At 41.5% G+C, this 16,410-nt stretch overlaps 1 protein-coding gene across 1 annotated transcript in view; it reads right to left on the bottom strand.

Annotated features, from left to right (window-relative positions):
* LOC125744618 (copine-9-like) overlaps positions 1-16,410 on the bottom strand; it is a 76,672-nt gene that overhangs the window by 47,182 nt on the left and 13,080 nt on the right. Inside the window, exons 3-4 of the mRNA XM_049016620.1 lie at positions 10,601-10,647; positions 4,516-4,619 (exon numbers count right to left, since the gene is read on the bottom strand). Coding sequence (XP_048872577.1) covers positions 4,516-4,619; positions 10,601-10,647 — 151 coding nt within the window. The remainder of the gene's footprint in view (positions 1-4,515; positions 4,620-10,600; positions 10,648-16,410) is intronic.

The raw sequence follows: 16,410 nt of genomic DNA, 5'->3' as shown, positions 1-16,410 counted from the left end.
AAAACAGCATTTACCACTGCAGAACAATAAACTTGCCTAAAGCCTCGAAGTTACCTAACTTTTACTATATACACCACCAATCAAAAGTATTTGCACACCACAGGTTTTTACCACTTTTCAATTTATTTCATAAACTGCAGATTTTTAATTCTTATTAAGCACTGGAAAGTTGAGTGAACAACTAAAATATTAATATAAGCCAAATAGTACAAGTTTCGTTTATAATACGGAAAGAGTATATAACAGTGCCTGTCTGACATCCTATTAATTGCTGTGTGGTGATGGTGCAGTTAAATTCCAGGCTGTCCTTTAACTTTAAATGCAGTAGTTAACTGTTTCATCCCATGAAACTGAGCAGTATTTAATGTCCCTTGTAGAAAGAATGCCTCAAATTTTCTCTGCTGTTATAACTGCTAGAAGAGGTTACTTTGATGAATCAGATATGACATTTTCTTACCAATAAAGGTACAGAAATGGTGAACATACTGTCAATTTATTTGTGAGCAAAGAATATTGAGTGTATTTTTAGTAAATGTTAAGTGAGTAGCATGCAACTGTGGAAAATCTCAGTATGTGCAAAGACTTTTAACTGGAAGTGTATCATTACGTAACATAATAATGTAATTCAATAAAACATTTTAGGTACACAGATAAACGCACACAGCTGCAGATGATTAGCCATGCATATTTCTTTCTTGCTTCAATATTTCATTATGTTAAAGACAGTAGTCCTTCTCTAGCTAAGCAACATTCTCTTTTCACTTTATAATGTCAGGTATCAAAGCAATGCCACCCACACAGAAGAACCTGGGATTCTTTCAAACAAAGACCTGAGACGGCCGTTTTGGGAACCAACTCCGTGATGTCACAACTGTTCGTGATTCATCCATATTGGTCACTGCAAGTGTTGAAATATTCCAGACTACTAAACGCTGCAGTGAAATAAAGAAATAAATTACATTAGCTGTGGGCTGCATGGACACGCTGGTCTGTGCATAAACATGACCTGTACTTTGAGACTGGAGAAATGCTAGTGAATTCAGAGAGCAATAAATCACAGTGAAAATATGCCAGTGTCTTCATCATTTTAAAAAGGTATGAAATGGATTGATGGATTTTAAACTGGAAGTGATTGGAGGTATTTGCTTGGACACTAATACACACCTTTGGTGATCTCCAAAGTATATTTATTTTCTGCTTGTTTCAGTACATTATGCTTAATAACAGAGAAAAAAAAACATACGTATACAGGAGTATTGCCTGTAAATGTATTTCTGATGAAGCTCAGACTATCCAGTATTACTGTAAGACTCTACTCATTAAATTGAAAAAATAATTGATTTCTGCATCATATCAAATGCGATCTGCTCTTCAGGGCATATGGAGAAAAAGTAATACAGATATAATCATATCACCTAACCTTCCGAATCTTTAAACGTTTGAGTCAAACAAAAATCATACTACCTGGCAAATCTTGAGTAGCACTGATGCAACAGAGAGAGCACCATTTCAGTCATTTTGTTAGATGTGTGACACACTTAAAAGGAATTCATAGATGGTGGATAGAGTGATGCAAAGGCACCTAATAAATAAATGAACGTGAAAATGATTTGTTTGTGATTATGAAAGTACTCTTGAAAATGAATGGAATGCATTGTAGATTAAAGCAAGCAATGCTGAATCTATGGGATGTTTCTGAAGACTTCAGGCAAAAATCTTGTGGGTGAGCAAAGCTCAGGGGGCAAGTAGCCAGTGTGTGGCCTTTGTCTGAGCATCTCTGAAACTTAATCTCTCTGCATAGCCAGGTTTGGTGCTGTCAATGGATGTGTATAATATGTTAGTAAACGATCCATTTCATACAACAATCCAGCAACCAGAGTGCTGCATCTCCACATTGAGCAGGTGGCCAGTTTAGGACCACCAAGAGAGGCCAGTGACACAGACCAATACCCATACCACCGACTGTAACATTACTGAAGGTAGCATTTAACTTGCTTTACTGAACTCAATACTTTTGCTCTTTGTACAGCTATGCCCATGGTCTCACATCTTAGCACCGGCATCATGGTAATGTAAATCAGGGTGCCAGGGAATTTAAATACTAATGGGTTTACACTGGTGTACAAACACAGCCCTCAACTTCTTGAGGAACTGGTCATGCACAGTCCAACAAAAAATATCAAGTTGAATTAAATGTAACCAAATACACAGTAATGCAGGATTTTGCATGAGGTCTGCTTTATAATGTCTTTTTTGCATTTAATTTTATGATAAACACTGTACACATTCCATCAATTTCCACAGATTTAAGGACTGAACATTTGTCTCACATTCCCTTTGAGCTCCACCACCTCCTCGCTAACTAGGTCGGGTGATGACCTACATCAGAACTACATACTGAGTTTATTAAATATTCAGCAGTTACTCAAGGGCCTTCCCTCAGATAATTTGGTTGCTTTAATCGCAAACTGTGTAGGCACTTACTTTTGGGAAGGGAATTCCTTATCAATCAGAAGAGCCAAGGAAAATGTGAGTGTCCGGCCTTCCTCTACTAAAGCGGACAACGCTGAGAATTAACATGGGAAGACACAGCATCACAGAGAGTCCCCCTTTGTAAAACAACCAGGAGATTACCAAGCCTTGGGGCACTTAACTGTGCGCCAAAATCCACGCAAGCACATCATCGAGTTCCAGAATCTGTTTAATTCATTGTTTAAATTAGCTAAGATTTAAATCATTCAGTGTGGAAATACATAAACAAAAGACTCTCCCAAAAATACTATTTACTCATTGCCAGCACCACTTTTTTGGGCACATGTTACCTCAAACAGAGCAAGAAGCATAAAAGACAATAAGGCTGGACGCACATAATTATTGAGCAAACATCAAAATGGAACATTTCAGGGAAAATCATTAACAGTATGTCTGAACCTCAGTGTATTTTTGAACATTGAAAGCTTCCTGTTGTGACCCTTGATTGATAAAATGATTACATCAGCACCACTGTGTCATTGCCATGACAACAGACAAATATATAACCTCTATTTCTTCTAATAAAGCTAATTATATGAATGGCACACCAAACTGTAACAAAAATACTAGATGGCTGGTAATCAGACATCCACAATAAGATAAGGAGATAAATAATTATCGACATTCTTAAGGAAAATCTTTTCTCCCATTGTCCTCCTTAACTTGGAGAAGTAAAGCTCATAGCAGGTCAATTGAAATCTCTGTTAGACAGAGACAACATTTCTTAGAGGTTTTGCATTTTCTCTGGATCAGTGCCTAAGTTATCTCATTCCTAATTTAGGTCTGTGCTGTGTCCCTAATGTCAGACACAGACACGTTTCCAATCCTTAGCTTGCCTTTAATCAGTTATCTACTTTTTACTAAAACTACAATAATATTCACAAAGCTTTTTTCAGCCCTGTCCAAAGTTTCATCAGTATGGTGTTTCTGCTGTGTTGTTTGTGCTGAAAAAGTTTAAACCTTAGGTATAGTGCAGAAGCATACAGGAACTCTCAGTTAATGAAAACGACCCGCAGTATCTTGTGGCTGCATTTGCAACAGCCCTCTTGTTTAATCCCCATGTAACATGGCTTCTGTAATGCCCTATACTCCATGACATCAGCCTCCCAGCTTGACTTGAACCTCATCAGCCCAGTGACCACTTGATGCAGAGGGCAAAGATTCCAGGTTTATTAAAAATCAAGGAATGTGCCAGGAAGTTACTGTATTACAGACCTGTACGGTAGTCAGTAGTCTATTTAATGCTTCTGCACATGTGATTACTATAAACTGTACTCCCCTAATATCAGAACAATACCCTTTCTCCTTTCTTTGCTGGCCTCCTGAAATAGATAGCTTCATCGAAAAGGGATTTTTCATAATTCTATCAAAAAATCTGAAATTGTGACTCCTAAAATAAAATGATTACTCTGTACAGAAAATACTATAAACATTTCTGCTCATTTAGGAGAGAAATTGTCATATGGAGGCAGCACAAATGTAACTGAAAATCGATACTTAATTATGTTATGTATCTCATATACACAAAATAATTGGATGGGTAGATTTCCCACAATACACAGTTAGGTTCTCATGGAATACAGTAATTGCATTGTCATCGAGTAGAGATAGCAGTTAGTGAGAACTAAGATAGTTATTCAGAGATACACATTATAAGCCTATTTTGCTATTACTCCTATTGAAGAAGAAGCTAAATGGAGTATGTAAGTGGAATCTGTAGTATGAACTGTAAAGCCTCAGGGGTTATGCTAGAATTCTATTTCCAGACATGGAAGAGCATTATTTTTGTAAGGGGGAGTTAGCATACCTATGTTAAAGCAAATACTGCAATTTAAACCACTTTCTGTGCACAGAGTGGACTTTAAGAGCTGCATAGCTACACAGCTTATTTTGAAAGGTAGACCCACACTGTCTTGCCAACTTTATCAGGGAAGGATTTGCATGCAAAAGGCTGCAGTCTTTTTACATGTGTCAGTTACTTACACATCAAAGCGCAGATTCTGCTTCTCTTCGAAGAAGTAGTCCAAGACAAATTTTCTCACAAAGTCTGGGTTTAGGGTGTTGTCGATTACTTCTGTTCTGCCAAACTAGGAGGAAGAAAGGAGAACGAAGGTCACCGTAAAGGAGGGCCACTGTGATCTTGTCGTTGTTTGTGCATCCTGTAAAATCAACGTCACTGGTATCTCTTGGCCTGGATGTCCTGCCTCCACCACACAGATACAAAGGAACATCGTGTGAAAGACACTTTACTAGATAGGAACCTATCAGTCTTGTTGTCAGATACTAATCCCAATTGTCCAGAAGAAGTGCAGAGCTCTGACAGTGAAAAGTAATGAGCTATTGATCTCAGCACTGACTCCATACTTGGCTCACAGCCTTGCAGTTCAGGCCACCTAATCCCTGCAGTGTTTTCCAATCAACTGTCAGACATTCCAGGTGAGTTTACTTGGACAACACAGGCTATTGACAACAAATCTCCTGTGTATCATTTCCAGGTGTTTCTATTTTGAGAACTTGTTATGTAATTGGCTGAGTTTGGGAATGTTTAGGAAAGTGTGTGTGTGTGTGTGGGGGGGGGGGGGGCAGGAAACACAATATGTTCAATATTAATTCAATCCCCTGGATATATATTATGGATTGTCAGGCGAATAAAAATAATGTACATACTGTATCTATAGAAAATAAAACTTTCTGGAATTAATTGTGCGAGAAAAAAACATTATAGTGGGAGAAAATACAGTGATATTCCTCACAGGTTTCTACCTCTTCAATTAAGCCTAAAAAGCACACATATTTATGCTGTTTGCCTCTCTCTCTCTCTCTCTCTCTCTCTCTCTCTCTCTCTCTCTCTCTGTCAAAAGTTCCCTGTTTTGCTAAAGACTCTTAGCATTACAGTGATGTGCATTTCAAGAGGCTCCCTGGACGAGCACAGCCTTCCTATGAGAGCCCGGACTATTACAGGCGATGCTGGAGAATCTTCACTCCTGCCACACACAGCCTTGACATTAAAAAAAAACATGCTTTCATCTATAAATCTAATAGGCGTTACTGTAGAGAAAATTACTTTTGTCTTTCTTGTTCCATTTCTACAGCAGCTTTCCATCAGATGAACACGAGGCAGGCAGTAAGTTAGAGAATGGAAGCTTTTTCCAATGGACACATTCTCTGTTCAGATCCTTAGAAGCCAGAAACGCGAGAGCAAAGCAGAATAGATAAGCACCACAGTATGTTCTTACGGACCCTCTCTTCTGTGCTCATTTCTACAGGGCTAGATGGCTATTTCCCCACCAATCAAATCTCGCCGTGCTTCATCCTCTAGTTCCTGGATCAGTTGGATTTTGCCACCATGTAAGGCACTGATGGGTTTTGGTTTTGCAGATAATGAAAAATGAATCCTTATTATGATGTATAAAGTTTCTGCTGGTATCTTCTAGTCTCATCCCACTAAATGAGTAATTTCAACATGAGTAAGATGACCTTACTGTTCATCTGACATTTTGTAAAGAATGGTAATTCATGTATTTCGCTAACAATGTATTCAATACAAATGCATTCAATAGTTGCTTGTTAGACCTGGGCTTGCAGTAAAGCTTTGTGATCCTTGGTTTGTTACATAATAGTGGAATTATGATCTTTGATATTCAGGCTTATTATTGTGCAATAAGAGTACAGTCCTGGGTCATCCCAGTGGATGGCTGAGTTGATCCTAGATCGTGCTTGTTGCCTTTCTTATGATCCAGACAGGCTGGCAGGGAGGAAATGCCCAACTGCCAGCTTAAAGGTCTGAGTAAACCTGCTGTGTAGACTGACGACCTGCTACCTTTTGAGCTTGTCATTTGTGAGAAAAGCTGTGTTGGCAAACATACATTATATATATATGTATATATATATATATATATATATATATAGGTAGGTAGAACATCCATATATAGACACACACAGGCACACACACACATACATATGTCTGGCCACCATACATGCTGGATTCCAAGGGGGGAGAAAAGCTTGTTTTTAAAACGCCATTACAAAACGGAGTTGGCTTCCGTTCTGTTACCATTTTTAAAGCTACTACCCCGCCAGGCCCATGCACATCCAGGCCCAAAGTGAAGTTCGAGAGAGGAAGTACTCTGTGACTTAGCGAAGTGGGGGAGAAAACAGCTACAGCATTAGCTGCTAAGTCTGGAAACTCCCCAGGCCGGAACCGAAACGCCCGGCAGTACAGTGGGCACGCTGCTGTGTCATATGCCAGCACAGGGTCAGAATGATAGGTACTAATAAGTAATTTACTACTGTGAGTGAGAAAAGACAATGAATGAGGTCATCGGCAGACTCTGTGATATGTGTGAGAAGCGGTACATGTACTTCCATTTAAAAAATATTCATACATTTTCAAGCAAAACAACTTGCTTGTTGCTTATTTGTACGCCTCTGGTTAAGACTTAATGCCCTGGTTGTTGCACATTAACAAGGCTGGAGCCCATCCAAACTCCCGCTGAGAGGGAGCACATGCTGGGCGATGCCGCAGATGGAGCTCGCTGAGACCTGCGTTCACAGACCACCGGCACTCAGGCTTTTCCTAATTCTGATTAGCTGACACATCTGCAAGCTTTTTTTCATCCCTGTCCAAAGTTTCCTTGGCAAGATGTTTCTGCTGTGTTTCTTTGTGCTGAAAATATTTGAGCAAGTGCTTTAGTTTCACCATTAATAGATTGCTGTTGCTAAAATCATTTTTGTTAGGAAAAGTTGAAGGTAAACGAGGAAGATAACGATCAAAAACAGGATATAGTTTAGCCAAAATTACTGATACAGTACCTTGGCAGTTTTTTTTCAGATAATGCACCAGTTCTCCTACAAAAGTATGGATATTACAAATATTTCATGTTAACATATGCCATTCCTTTATTTCCATTAGAAAAACAGAAAAATTTGGAAGAAAGTCAAATGTGATCTTAAGGGAAAAAAGAAAGGGAATAATTCCCTAAGCCACAGAAGTTCTACCAATCCTTATATCCTTTAAAAATGCAAGGTGTCATCAGATTGGGTGTCACGATCCGGAAGCGCGAGTAAAGCGCAAGGGTAGGGCGAGCGAGCAGGAACAGGCAGACAGGCGGAATACGGGGCAAAACAAAGGGTTTAATTGCAGGAACCGGGGCAAGGGACATCAGACACAGACTGACATCAATGACGGACAAGGGAAACCAGGGAGACCAGGACTTAAATCCACAGGACTAAATCAAAGTAACTAGACAAAGCTGGAGACGATCAGGGAAATACACGTGGGTAATCAGGGGGCGTGGCACACACGAGGAGCGGACGAGCCGGGCATGACATTGGGCCCCTGAACACCATAAAAAACAAGTAACTGAGGCACTCCTGCTAAGTTTTAAAAGCCTTTATCTAACACTGGCTATATACCTGTACGTTTCAACTAGTGAGTCTTCATCAGGGCATCGTGTTTCATCAGGACATCATGCTTGGTCAGGACATCATGCTTCATCAGAGGACCATACTGCATCAGGACATCATGCTTCATCAGAGCACCATACTGCATCAGGACATCATGCTTCATCACAGCACCATACTGCATCAGGACATCATGCTTCACCTGAGCATCATGCTTCACCAGGACATCATGCTTCACCTGGGCATCATGCTTCATCGAGACATCATGCTTCACCAGGACGTCATGCTACACTAGGGCATCAGGCTTGGTCAGGACATCAAGCTTCATCAGAGTGTCATGCTGCATCAGGACATCATGCTTCACCTGGACATCATGTTGCATCAGGACATCATGCTTCACCTGGACATCATGCTTCATCAGGACATCATGCTTCACCTGCACATCATGTTGCATCAGGACATCATGCTTCACCTGGGCATCATGCTTCATCAGGACATCATGCTTCACCTGGGCATCATGCTTCATCAGGACATCATGCTTCACCTGGGCATCATGCTTCATCAGGACATCATGCTTCATCAGGACATCATGAGAGGCTTTTTAAACTTATGGTTACTGTTGTTTTTTTCAAATCTAATCTTAATTCACAGAGAACCTGAGAATTAATACAGTATTTGGTAGCACATCTTTTAACAAAAATAACTGCAAGCTAGAAGTCATGAATTCTTGCACCTCTCCACTGGAATATTGTACCACTGTTATTTTGCAAATTACTGCAGGTCTCCTAGATGTGACAGGACTTTTCAGAATTGAGGTCAGTTCTCATTGTTGGGCACTTCAAAATAGTCCAGCACTTGCTTTGAAATCTTTTTTGGGTGCTTTTGAAGTGGGCTTTGGGTTGTGCATTGTCCTGAGATCCGACTTTTGACAGAGACCAAGCTTTCTGACACCAGGCCCTACATTGTGCACCAAAATGCCTTGGTAACCTTCCGATTTAATGATGCCATGTACAGTTTCAAGGCACCCAGCGCCAGAGGCAAAAAGACAACCCCAAAACACCTGTCGGCCTCCTCCATGTGTTACGGTAGGTTACTGTTCTTTTCTTTGAAAGCTTCCATTTGTTTTCTGTATCCATACTGTAAAGCCAACATACTCATTTGGTCTCATCTCTTCAGAGTACATTCTCTCAGGAGAATTTTGGTTTGTTCCGGGATGTTTTGGTGAAATTCACACCAGCTTGAATCACTGACTCAGCCGTGGGGACCTCCTGGATCTCCTAACATAGAACCCACTTTCATTATTTACAATGCTTATAAATTGCCAGCATTTGCAACTTGTCACCTGTGATTAAAAATAAAGATTAAAACAGGACCACCGGCTTGAAATGCAATTGCGCCAAATAAGTTAAAAAAGTTCATAATAATTTTGCCAATACCATTTTTGGCATTCTAGATGGAATAAGATTAGCTTTGGCTTTTTTTGCCAGTTTTCTTGTTGGCCCACTACAAATAAATGAAATACATGTTAAAATATGTGTAATGTCAACAAATTTGTGAAAGAACTAGTGCATAAATTGAAACTAGTACAAGGTGCCAGTATGTTTGGCTACAACTGTAAATCAATACAATAATGGACATCACAAGAAGACCTATGATGAATGTAATCTATATGCTATCTACATAGATGTAGCATCCTGGGGAGCGACCAGTGTCCACCTGTATCCATGCCCCTTGCTAAGAGGCAGATCTCTTTTTAGCATCTGTGCCCCCCCCCTCCCCCCCCCATGGCGCTGACACGGCAGTGGAAACACAACCTGGCAAACTCATAAACACAGAAATAGACAGCTCTTTTTATAAAGAGGAAGCGTTGGACAGAAGGGAAGAGAGAGAGTAAGTAAGGGAGAGAGACTCATTAATGCCTATGTAGCTATTGATGCATTTTATGCATATATTTTATGTGTATACTTTGAGCTTAGCTTCTCTGGTAAGAACACGATGGAAACACAGATCAGTGGCTCAAAAACGTTTGGGGTTTTTGTGACTGGAATGAAATGCTTGCTCTATCGATTCAAAACCCAGATCAGGTTTGCCTGTTTCCCAGGTGCTCTTCCTTAACGGGCATGTTTACTTGCCTCTTGCGCTGGTGCCCACCCTGGCCACCCGTAGCTGGTTTGCCCTAAAAATACAGCCCATGCCAATGACCTGGCTGCCCTCTGTCAGACCCAAAGCGGCACCACAGGTTGACGAAGGCAGCTGCTCTCTCCATGAAACACACACACACGTTCCTCTGGGGGCGGGGGCCATCTGTGAATATTTCATAAGCCCCTCCTGAGCGTGGAACCTCATGAGGCAGTGGTCGCCACATTAACTCCACCCTGACCCCAGACTCCGCCGTCTGATGCGCCAGTATGTGGTGCCAAACATCCTTACGCCGCCTCCGTAATTCATAATTCAGCATGTAGCTGAGCATCAACATCTTGGTACTCCTAAAGAATATTAATAAACACCCTAACAAACAGAGCTACTTTTTCCTGTTTCTCTCTATGTGCTTGTGGCCAGAGCATTTGAATTCGGCAGAATAAGTCACAGCAAAGGCAGCAGGTCACAGTGTCAAGCGGCGAGCACGATAAAACTCAGAGGCCAGCTGAAAACTGATTGCACTTACCTCCCTCCATTCTTTAGTGCCGATACCCTGCACGTACAGGACCACCACTGGAAGAAAGAGACGCAGAGGGGGAGAGGAAGGAAATGAAAACGTTTTCCCAGTGTTTCTCACAACTCAATGAAACGTGATTTTATTTCAGCTTAAATGTACTTTGAAACAACTCATATTTGCTTTCTGACAGTTTCCCCATACTGACAACTGCTCCGTGTCATAGACACACATGCACACACACAGACACATACACACATACCTATTGAGACAGCAGCAAAGTGGTTTCGCCTTGAATCGCTACGTGGTGAAGGTGTTAAGGCTGTAAACTTAATCACTGCAGGTTGTTGGCTCAAATCCCAGAGGGGAAGCTAATGTGTAAGAAATATTTTCCTGTGGTCATAGTTAACAATACGCCTTTCTCAAGACACACAGGGCACAAGGGAAGGAGCATCGTGGACAAGATGCTAATTCAGAAGGTGTATGTGCACAAACATAATTATGTAAGGAAACCATACAGATGTCAGTTTCCCTAAATTGCTTGCAGGAGCTGTGGGAGGAAAGCAGAATAGGCAGAGAATGGAAACTCCACATGAGCATGCACACTCTGCACACAGAGGGCCGGGACAGAGACCCATGATGACCCTGGGTGCATAAGGTTGCAGTACGACAGACTGTGCCAGTCTAAGCTATAAATCCAGTACTTCACATATAGATGGGTCATAAGTATGACATAAGTTCTACATAAGCCAAGTACTTTGTAGTGGGTTAAGTGAGCATGGATCCATGGTGCTATAACTGTACCCTTAAGCAGCTTGCATGCAGATGTCCTGCCCCATTTGTCCGATACTGACAAGTCTCTTAATATCCCCCCTCCTTAGTTTATGCAATACAGAGAAAACTGGCCAAAAGCAGCAGACATGCTTTGAGGTAACTGATCCTGCTAATGAAATCTTCCCACTTTCACAAACCTCCAGTTTACATACAGTATAGGATCCAGCTTTGGGGAATAAAAGGCAATAGGTTCACATCACAAACATGGTGGGTGATTAACGTGTGAAAATTGTGACACTGTCATAAAAGTATCATATACAATCCTCACAGTTACCACTGAACTTACCAAAGGACTTAGGATGTCACAGCAACACACTTTAAAGGACTCCAATGTGGTTTAAAGTAGAAGTTCTGAGTATTCAACTGACCGGCTGACTATGTGAAAAAGTTTCAAGAGCTGGGGGTGGTGCTGAATTGATCAGCAGGCCTGATTGAATAAGTTTGACCATTTACGTTATTGTTTCACACGTGATCAGAACACAAAACTTAGGGATTGCAAAAAGAACGGCGTGCTCTGTGAATGAATATTCTGCTTTTGGAACCTCCGAAACCCAAACCCCAGTAGAATATGGACCGGGGACCGTTTCCAGCACCTGTACCATGGAGAAGGGGTTGTGAACCCCTGGCTTAAGGTATCAGTTATTAAAGAGGGTGGTGTGGCTGCGTGCCACACTTAGGCTGGTGTGGGGGGAGGGGTGGCTCAGCAGCAGGGGGACAGGAGCGGCAGGTGGTCGGAGGAGGGAGACTCCCAGTATCCGGGCTGCATGGCAGCAAAGAGCCGCTGCTTCACACTCTGGTGAGTATGTGAGCACAGGTGTGACCCTGGCATCCCCACATACATGGGAATAACAAACTTCTCTCCAAAACGCACACAAACAAAATCATACTGTCAACTCAACAATGTTATTCTCTGCTGCCCTGAGGTCCCTTTCTATCATTATTTACTGATGCCAAAAGTAAAATACCTTGATGATAATGTGAATTTATTCTGAAGGTTGAATAATTCGAGTGTGCAGTAAGACACCCCCAAACTCTCGACTCTTTCAACTTTTTGGCTAATCAGCGATGCAGCTCCCTCCCTGACATCTGCACGCCGAATCGAGGGCTGGCATGCAGAGGCGGTCCTGTGGCATACGGTGGGAAAGCTGAGCGAGCAAAGGAGGAAGCGATGCAGAAGGACCTGCGTGCCATGGGCCAGACTGCAGGGCATCTAATCACTGCTTACCCATCATCCTGACTGGCAGTGGAGCTGTCACAGGGGATCTCGGAGAAACTCTCAAGAGTGATCAGCTTAATAATGCACAGTGCGAAGAAATAACGCAAAAGACATCAAGCAAAAAGGGGAGTATAGTCGAGAAAACAATAGACCAGCAAAGGCATTTAGGAGGGAAGGGCCAGATAGTCAGACCCACCTACAGTCTCAGTCTCAATCTACAGTGTCCAGCTGACAGGAGACATCGCTGTAGAGCAGTGGTCACCTACTGGTGGACTCCGGTCCACACCCAGACCGAACCACAATCCAGCCTGCAATCCCACCCCGATATTATCATCGAGGGAACCCTCTCCCCTCAGCTGGCAAGTGTTTAGTCACAGTGGACCTTGGCATTGCGTTGCTGATGGAATTTGGCTCTTGGGGAGTCCTGCTGTGGAGTGATGAAGGGGAGAGGGACCCACCGAAGGAGACGCAGGCTAAATTTGTGTTTTACGTTACTGCTAGTCACACAAGGCTGAAATGGCTTTGCGGAGCCTGAGCACAGACACTCAGTGTTCTTTAATGCTATTTGTGTTAAAGAAAACATACCAGCTAAATAAATCAAATAAATTAGCTCATTACATAGGAAGTATTTTCCCTGAGGTTACTAGTGCTGAAGTGCAGTGCACTTTACTTACTGATGCAGTGCTAATAATCATATGCCTGTGTGAGAGTCTTTTTCCTTCATCCATGACCATATGATAATACATTTTCCGTACTGAACAAGGGCAAAGTTGCAGCTTGTTAAAGGTTTAAAGTATGAACTGCTTTTCTAGCCAAATATGACCTTGTCTAGCACAGCCTTCGAAAAGGCATCAGGTGTATTTTAAGCTAAATTAAAGACATGCGGAAGTCATGTGATAAGAAAACAACACTCATGGTTTGGAAACAACTGCTATTTGTGACCCTCGACCTTAGTTCTCGCCATAACTTTCCAGATATCCCCTTTTTTTGAGAGAAATAAATCCTCTACAGCTTTCGAAGGTGGACATAAAAATCATCTTCGCGATTTTTCAGCTATATTGTCAACAACAAAGAAGTCTGTACAATGTGCACATTCTCTGCATAGAGAATTAGGGTTCCAGCTAAAAGCGAACTGACACACAAAACTCATATTCAAAACTGACCTTTGCAGAAAGCCTTGGGTGGTTTGATTAGTTATAATAAATGCGTACAATTATAATCTGAACAAGGCCCACAATGGGACAAGCTCTCTTTCAATATGACAGAGGCTGCTCGTGATGAGGTGTTAATGAAAGAGGGCTTAATTTGTTTCCAGCAGAAAGTAAAGACTGGGTCTTCTTTAATTACTTTTTTAGGCTACTATCTTCAGAGGAGGCGGTCCTGGGGCGCTTTAAACAGGCCACAGTTTCTGAGCTCATGTGTTGTCCAGATTCCTGAACCTCCTCTTTGCCTGTCCTACTTCACCTGACTGTATGACAGGCTCCCCGGAGGGTGGACAGAGACCCAGCAAAACAGCCACGTATCTAACCAGAACAGACCTCGTCTAGTCTCCCAGCCACTTCTCATGTTGTCACAAATTCAGTTTGTTTTGCACAGAGATGTCTGTAAACCAATATGTAGACAAAAAAAAAACACTAAAATGTACAGAAAGACAGTAATTAATTAACTATTAACTAATTGGAATCCCTAAAAGATTTAAGCTCAACTAGACAGAAGCTTTATAGCCTTTTTGTATAAGCTATAATTTCTATTTCTGTTATCTAAATGGATTATTTACTATCTGGGCTACTGGGTGTGGTGTATATAAATATAAAAACGACGATGAGTCAGTGCAGCCATCAGGTTGCAGTTTTGTGTCGAGGGCTGCGATTCCAAGCAATTACCATGACAATCTTTGCTGAAGGCCAAACCTACAAGGCGATAAAACTGGGGAAAGTTGTCAGGGTGTATTTGCTGTAGAATCTAAACCAATAGCTTTTACCTTACAGCAGCAATATGGTTTCACAGTTTTTATTGAAGACAATATACACAGCTCCCTTTTCATTGCCAGCTCTGTCAAATAAATTCCTTGCTTTTCACAGATGAAATCCCAAATGTACAGAATTTACAGCCAAACAAGAATTCAACCTACAGTGTTTTACATCCTATACAAAGTTCAAGCAAAGAATAAAATCACTTAAGCCGATGTAAATCACACCCGTAAAATGCTGAAAACAATCCAACTACACCCATTCAGAATATATGTTCAGAATATATCATGTTCTATCCCTTACACACAATTTCATTGACCCCTACAGCTTACTGGACCTAAGAAGTGTCTGGAATCTGACAGAGCCTAGATATTGTGGCTGCGACCCCACCCACCATGAAACTGACCTCAGGTGAGATCCCGCATTCACAGACGCGATCAATGCCTGAGATCGCATTAACACACAAATGCACATATGCAGATTATAAGCATTTTCCCCCCAAGAAACAGAAAGAAAGCCATGCACACAGCGTTTCATTTACAATTCTCCGGTGGAAAAACAGACACAAATACATTTTCATGGCCAAATGGAGAGCCTTGACAAAGAGGCGTGAGAGGAAGTGAGGACAAAATATTAATGTCAAAGTCATCCTTAACAAGGTTATCTACTAAGAATTCACAGCACACACACTCTGGGGACATAAATAAAGACTGATGCTTCAGTAGCTTCTGTTTTATGGGTTTCATATCGTAATCTGAGACAGTGTCACATTTCACGCAAAAAAAAATAAATAATAATAATCATAAATGGTATTTGGAATGACCTTCTCATATTCAGACCAGATGTTTTTAGGTCTGATGGCCAATACAAACAACACGTAACTTGGCACTGACAGTGTCAGAGTTGAGTAAGACTTCAGCCAAGCACAGAAGCCTTTGGCTTAGGTACTGTAGGGAACCAGCAATGTTTATCGACCACAATGAGGCAGAACCTTGATACAGCCAGTTATATGTATGGTACCCCTTCACTGCAGTGGATCCCAGGAATTTTATTTGGTACAAAGTATGGAGTGTTTTGATCTACTACCAGTTCCAGCCACAAACACAATTCAGAACGTGAGCTATTTTTGGGAACTGAAGCTTATACCCTGCCAAGAAGGATGCAGTAAAACCCTCTCTCTCTCTTCTGAGGCTTTCCCTGCTTGGCTGCACCAGTGTTGTGGACAGGTTTTCCTTCCCCTTCCTCAGCCAAACAGTGATGACAAGCGCTCCTCTGGGGCTCCGGGCCCTGCAGGTTTGATAGCACTATAGCATTTCCAAGCCAGTGTGTCTATGTGAGCTTTGTGTCACAAAGTGCAGGTCGTAGCCATGGCTGGGGAGGATTAAGCTAACATCTAATGCTGTAGCATGACAGGACTGCTGTACCTTTCAGACTTCATCACAAATATATAACCTGAGATGTCAGGCTATGTGAAATGTACACCATTCTCAAAATAGAAAAATCAGTAGAAAACTTTCTGGGGAATTCCACAGACACATAAAGCCAGACAACAAATGTTCAATAAATAAACGCCTGATGACTCCTGATAACAAATTGTATCAAATTGTACAAAAGAGAAAACTGACTGGAATAAATCAGTAAAATACATTTTAAAAAGATGTAGTCACATACGGGGGTGGAAAAAAGGAAAAACCTGAATAAAAGGGACTTTATTTATGAAGTAAATAAATCATAATTACAAACACAGCTACAAAGGTGAGAAATATTAGGTTAGATGCTAATTAGCAGCACGCATGAGCTGT

This window comes from Brienomyrus brachyistius, chromosome 6 (assembly GCF_023856365.1).
Source record: "Brienomyrus brachyistius isolate T26 chromosome 6, BBRACH_0.4, whole genome shotgun sequence".
NCBI classification, from domain to species: domain Eukaryota; kingdom Metazoa; phylum Chordata; class Actinopteri; order Osteoglossiformes; family Mormyridae; genus Brienomyrus; species Brienomyrus brachyistius.
This window is presented reverse-complemented; position numbering and strand designations above follow the sequence as displayed.